The sequence below is a fragment of the Equus caballus genome, chromosome 5 (assembly GCF_041296265.1).
Source record: "Equus caballus isolate H_3958 breed thoroughbred chromosome 5, TB-T2T, whole genome shotgun sequence".
Taxonomy (NCBI): Eukaryota; Metazoa; Chordata; class Mammalia; order Perissodactyla; family Equidae; genus Equus; species Equus caballus.
The window spans coordinates 64,152,510-64,158,910 of record NC_091688.1 but is presented as its reverse complement, the minus strand read 5'-3'; the positions used below and the strand labels follow the sequence as shown (position 1 = coordinate 64,158,910).

General features: G+C 54.5%; 1 protein-coding gene across 7 annotated transcripts; it reads right to left on the bottom strand.

Annotated features, from left to right (window-relative positions):
* Positions 1–2,208: 2,208 nt before the first annotated feature.
* PSRC1 (proline and serine rich coiled-coil 1) lies at positions 2,209–6,062 on the bottom strand. Of its 7 annotated transcripts, none has more exons than XM_070268576.1 (8): positions 5,775–6,062; positions 5,332–5,384; positions 5,180–5,237; positions 4,280–4,721; positions 3,810–3,924; positions 3,473–3,721; positions 3,032–3,111; positions 2,209–2,821 (listed from the first exon to the last, which is right to left on the bottom strand). In XM_070268576.1, the coding sequence occupies exons 2-8, from the start codon at positions 5,348–5,350 to the stop codon at positions 2,786–2,788; spliced, it is 999 nt and encodes a 332-aa protein (XP_070124677.1). In that variant the 5' UTR covers positions 5,351–5,384; positions 5,775–6,062; the 3' UTR covers positions 2,209–2,785. The 7 variants fall into 7 exon arrangements, with proteins under 7 accessions (XP_070124677.1, XP_070124678.1, XP_023497254.2 ...); XM_070268577.1 differs by having other exon boundaries at positions 3,032–3,125; positions 5,775–5,971; XM_023641486.2 differs by having other exon boundaries at positions 3,032–3,125; positions 5,529–5,788.
* Positions 6,063–6,401: the final 339 nt, after the last annotated feature.

The window sequence follows — 6,401 nt, the reverse complement described above, 5'->3', positions numbered from 1 at the left end:
CAGGGAGGCCTGGTCTCTGGAAAACAGAGCAGGCAGGGTCCTGGAAGGGCCAGGAGACAAGGGGACTCAGACACCAAGTGGCTGATGAGCAAGCCCCCCTACCAACACTCCCTGATAGCCTCATAGCACAGAGCCCATGTCCTGGCATTGCCAAGGAAGACGTGGCAGCAAAGTGTCCTTTTCACCACGACAGGAGGGACTTCTGTGGCTAGAGGCTGAACAGAACAGGCAGGTTTCCAGCCCATACCCTGGGGGTGGAATTCAGGAGGCAGGGAGGGCTGAGTTGAGAGGCTGATGGGAATTTAAAGGTGCTCCGTGACTAGGTACCTCCTAACTACTTCTCTGGGCCATTTTGTGTTTTTTCCCCCATTAGAACTGAAGCAACTACTTATACTCTAGCTGCCTACGTGCTCTGCAATATTACTTCTATTCGCAAGTTCTGTGTTTTTTGAAGGTCTGTTTAACAAACTAGATAGGGAGTTAACATGGGGCAAGAGAGGGCAGTGACTAAGAACACGAACTCTGGAACCAGACTGAGTGACTTAACCTCTCCGAGCCTTAGTTTCTCTGCCTGCAAAATGAGAATGATCATAGCATCTGCCTAATTGAGCTTTGATGAGAATTAAATGAGTTCACATATGTAAAGTGCTTAGAAAGGTTCACAGTGTGTGCTAAGGGGCCAATGCACGCTGACCTCCCTCTGCTGCTACAGGGTAGGGGTGGAGGTGGAATGCAGAAAAAGAAAGGATAGAAAGCCAGACCAAAAGGGAGGGAAGTCAGCAGGCAGCTGAACACGAAGGGCAGTTGTGGCAGGTAGGCCTCCTCCCTGGCTGGCGCTGCCCACTGAATGTTGCTTAAGCCGATTTGGAGTGGGGTAGGGGGTAACTAAACTCTAGACTGACCTAGAGGGCGAAAGGAACATGCCTTGTCCTTTCCAGCCACCAGGTGGCAATAGCACATGGGTCTGCTGCTCGTTTTGCCTCCAATGACCCACCCAGGCCACAGGGAAGTGTGTACCTAAGCGTGCAGACCTTCCAGGGCTTCCGTCAGAGCGCATGGTCACCAGCAGGCCCTGCTCCCTAGATACCAGTGCAGGACACAGCTGGGAAACACACCTGAGGCTGTATTGCCTCTGCCAAGTTTCTCCAGGGCCAAATAGGCAGTGTCTGTCTCCACACCCCCTCCCCACTCAATTCTTGGAATCCCAGAGGCTGCTGGAGTTTCTGCAGGAGGCTCAGGGAAAGGTGAGTGTGTAGGCAACTGTCACCGTGATATAGATGAAGGTGTTAAATGAACCTTAAGATCAGCCATAAAAAGAAGAAATCAGTGGAGGGCCCCTGGCCCCGGGAACTGGGGAAGGGCATTTCAGTGCCTAAGGAGGGTTCTTATGGCCATTATAGGTGTGGGGGCGGGGACACCAGCGGCCACTCCACTCCCTTTGCCTAGTTGTCTGCTGACTTCCTTAAGTCATGGCCTGACCTCCAAGGAGGGAATTTCTCTCAAAACTCATAAGGAATTGAGTTGGTTCTGGTTGCAAGAGTTAAATGAGTCTTTGTCATTCATTCAATACCCACCACCTTGCACTCAAATATTTTTTTCAACAAATGAATGAAATTCCCTGCCACATACAAGTCACAACACTAGGCACTGAGAGGTTTATAAACCCTCGTGCCAGCTCTCAAATCTAGGAGAGGAGATAAGAGAACACCAATGTGTTCTCTAAGGCTGTAAGGTAGAATGTGATGGGGCATTCTGGCATCTTCTCCCTGAGGCGATGAGTGAAGCTGAGTACCAGGCCATCCACCAAAGGGCCCCCTCATCCCAAAAGTGCAGCAGACAAGAAGCTGAGGAGTTCCCAGGAGGTTCCATTTTCTTGCCAGGAAAGGACACCCAAGTTTAGGATATAAATAATAATTTATAATAATAATAATCCTGGCTTGACAGCCTCACATACCGTAAATTAAGCTATACTTAACTTGATCTGGACCTTCTAATAACGCATGACTCCTGGACAAGGGCAGCCTGTGCCCAGTAATGCCGACAAGGGGGGTAATCACAACCTGATGAGCTGGGATCTCAAGGCCCCAGGGCCCATTCAGGCCCCTGCCTGGGCAGCCCATCCTGGCTCCCTCATTGGAATTAGACGGGAGTTTACTCTAAATTTGTTAGAAATTAGAGCAGGATCTACTTTCACACATACAGAAAATATAAAAATACATTCATTTTATTTTAGAAAAATGCAGACTGTTGGAGTAAGCTTACCATAAACTGGCCTGTTAGGAGTCACAGAATTCACAGGAAACAAGTTCTGGAGACCAGGTGCCTGCCTCTCGGTCTCTCCAAACAGGCCCGAGTCCAGTAGGGGACGTGACACAGGATGAGCCCTCCTCAGAGAGCAGGGAGGTTAGCTACAGAGGCCATTCACATGTAAATGTCCAGTGAAGCAGTGCCTGGGAAGAAGATCAAACTCCCTGGGGCTGAACACAGGAGTGGGGGTGGATGAGGACCAACCACTCTCCTGCAGTTCTCATTTTTGGTTTGTTCATTTCACTACTGGGATGCGACCTCTTTTCCCTCCTCTTCTTTCAACTCAGAGAGTTCGATTCTCCTCCAGCTCAACCCTAATCTACCCCATCTCCCACGGTCTCTACTCCTGGGCACCAGCCCTGATGGCATCTCTTCCTCCTGCCTCTGGGCCAGAATCTGCTGGAGTCAGGGCCTGCCTCCAACCGGACGGCTGGGAGGCCGAGAAGAGGCGAGTCCAGGCAGTGACTGTAGTGTTTTGCTACTGAATTCCTGCTGCTTGTCCTGCTCTCTTTACCTAAAGAGACGGAAGAAGGAACTGCCTGAAATTGCGCTTCTCCCTCACCCAGCTGAGTTCGAGTTCCTCAGGGTAGAAAGAAACAGGCCTCCCCACCCCTCCAGACTCCCCTCCTCACCCGCATCTTGCCACACAGAGTTCAGGGCTGATGTGCATAACGGCTCAGAAGCCCAGACGGCAGGGGAGAGACAGCATCTCAACCAGTCTTACCTGGTGGGTCCTGGGACTGCAGCTTTCCTGGGAGGCTGCAGATTGCTGCGAGGGGCACCAGTGACGGGAAGATTTGGTCGCTGGGAAATAGGAACTTGATGAGGGTTAACAAAGGAAATGAGTTAGCAGAAAGTACAAATGACCTTCTCAAAAAGAAACACTGGAAGAAGGCACAGTGAGTTTGTTATTAGTGCCTTTCCTCCCACCCAAAGTAAAAAACAGAAAGTATTTGAAATGCAAGGCTCAAACTCTTTGCCCAAGCCCACATCCTCTCCTACACTCAGTCCCCCCATCTCCCACAGGGCTGTAATGGAGATGGAGAAAGTTGTCGCTGTTACTAGCTCTGGGAGGGTGCGGACAAGCTGGGCGACAGGAGGTCTTCTTCCTCCTGATTTCTTACTTATGTCCATTCTCCGTCACCTCTCTGCCCTGCATCCTCACCTCTCTGCCCTGCAGCACTTGGTCTTGGAAGTCCTTTCCGAGTTGACTGAGAATCTGGAGGTAGGGCACCTTTGCTGGATGGTACACTCCGGCTGGCGAGTGGCATTCGGCTGGCAGGCCTGGGGATGGCAGAGGGAACAGGCAGCCGACTGGAAGGTTTAACAGCTGCTCCCTGTGGCCGAGACAGGCGCTGAGAGTTGCTGGTAGAAGGCTGTGGGGCCAAGGCTGGTCTGACAGGGGTAGGTGGGCCTGGTGGAGACGAGTACAGGAATTTTAGGGTAAGCTCCACATCCTCCCTACTCCCATTCACCCACAGCCTTGCTGCCCAGCTTCTCACTTGCTATCGCTCTCCCACTGGGCCCAGCTTTTCCCCGGACTGGAGGAGTTGATCGGGCAAGAGGAGAAGATGCCGGGCTTTTGGCTGCGGGGAACAGATTGCAAGTAGGCGACTCCTGAAACACAAAGAGAGGAAAAACGGACTAGAATGGAAAAAGAATCTGTTCTGCTGGCTGATTAAGGGATCGAGGTGGAGAGCTGCCTAAATCCCAGCAAGGAAGGGCAGAAGTTAGCTGCCAACATCATCGCCACCACCAATACCATTTATTGACAGCTTATTTTAGGCATTCTAGAGCTGTGCACAGACGCCGCAGTTAAGTGGTTTGCTTGTGGTGTCTCATTTAATTCCAGCAATTCTATGAGGTAGAATTTACCATCTCCATTTTACCCACGAGGAAACCACTCTATGTCTGTACCAAGTCATGCACTGTGTCAGGGGTCACACATCCAACCCAGACCCTCTAAACTCACCTTCTTCACACTGGAGGGCCTCTTTCCAGATGCTGCCCGAAGAGCCCTGACTGACCCTTTCCTGTCACTGCTCCGGAGTCGAGGTGTCAGGCTGCTTGGGGAGGGGGTGCTCCGAGCCAAAGAGCTCACAGTGGGCAGGAGGTCTCGGACAGGACTGTCCTTCAGCACAAAGGTCTCCCGCCGAGGGCTGGGCTTCACCCTGTGAGGCCCAGGGCCCTCGCCCGTGATCTCCCGCTCCTGCAAGGCACACTGCTCCAGCTGAGCTGCCAGCCGGTTGGCTTCATCCAGGATCTCCTCCAGCTTCTCTGGGCTGAGGGGGCCTAAGCTGAGCCTCAGACCCTGGGGGGCGGGGGCCACTGCATTTGGGTCACTTCGGTGGGAGAGGCCTCGTCGGAGGGGTTTCTCCGGAGTCATCAACACTGCTATGTCTTCCTCTTCACGACTGAGAAAGCAAACCAGGCCCCATACCCACACATTAGAGAGCAGGAGGCTGTGCAAGGGAGAGTGGGAAAACCCCCACATCAGAGCCAGGGACACAACCCCAAACCCTGACGCCCATGCTGGCTGTGAGAGCCGGCCTCTAGCTGATGAGATGCCTGGTTCTATGAGACCGAACAGGCCTGCAGCATTTACTGACATTGGAAATTATGCCAGGAGGAAGAGGCAAATCCACTTACCCTTCTCCCTAACACCCTGGAATCTCACTCCAGCTTATCCCTTCTCGCTCCCCCAGTAGTGTCACAGAGACCCAAGTCAACCCCAGTCAACCCCAGCAGCCCCTGTGCACCCAACCTTGCTAAATTACCAACCCAGGCCCCAGAGGCCAGTAATTCAGCAGTAAGGGGTTACAGACAAAGCGGCCTTGCTGGAGGACAGTAGGTGGGATAAAGAGGCTGGTACCTGTCAGATGGTGACAGCCCTCCCAAGTCCAAGGTCTCATCCACTATAAACTTCACATCTGTAGAGGAGGAAAGAATGAATGCCAGCCTCGGCTCCCTAACACGGCTCTAAACCTCAGGGCCTCATCATTCCGTCCTCCAGGGTTTCCTTACCTTCCTCCAAATCTCCCATGTTCCAGCCAGCAGGAGCAAGAGGTAGCTTAGACCTGAGCGGGAGAGAAAACACACCTCTCCTCAGGTCTCCATCCTGCCCAAGGCTCCCAGCTAGACTCAGGGTGCAAGCCAGGGGTTTAGGGTCATGCTGGAGGTAAAGCAAGCGTCCCAGGAGTAGCCCGTGCCCCTGTAACTACCCGTTAGCTCCGGGGGAGGTGCGGGGAGCCCCTCCTGCACCCCCATCGTCCTCCGCAGACTGCCCTCCCGGCTCTCTGCGACCCGGCCTCTCCTCGCTGGGGGCGGTCTGCGCGCCCCACCTTCCTCCCGCCACCATCCTCCGGGTTCTTCCTCCACGCAATCCACCTTTCCACTCCCCAAGGCACCACACTCACAGACCACCCCCTCCGGCCCACCCTCAGTTTTCACTTTTGGCGCGGCCTCACCTCCCGCGAAAGGTGCTTTCCTTCCACAGCCTAGTCCCGGGAATCAGCTCCTGGGGGCGGGGCTCCTTTCGAATCTCTCAGGCCCCACCCACTCCTACCACAGACGCTCAGCGATTGGCGGATCCCAGCAACCCCCTCCTTGGGGGCGGGGCGGCGGCGGGCAGCCGGCCGGAAGTCTGCAGGTGGGGGCCGCGTGGAGAGCGGTTCCAAGAAAGACTATCCGGAGGGCCGCAGCCCCGGGGCCGCGAGCGCGCGCGCCCGGGAGACCTGCCTTCGTCCGGGACGGGAGCCGAGCGAAGCCGGGCCTGGGAGGGGCGGGGCCTCCAGGCGGTGGGCAAGGGAACGGGCCAATGAGCGTGGGTTTCGCGCCCTGCCATCCCGTCTTTCCGCCCCCTCCTGCTTCTCCCGGGTTTGCGGGCCTCCAGCCGCCCTGGGGACTGGCTTGGGGGTACCTAACCCTCCTTGCGGCCGTCGGCTCCAAAACTAACCCTCTGCCTGAAGAAGTTTGTTTCCTTGGGCTCCCTGCATATGCAAGCGCCGCATTTGCCACAGTTGCCCAGTTGTGATTTTACCAACTTACGGAAGCACCAAAACATTTATGTTTTCAGTATATCGAGATTCTCTAAG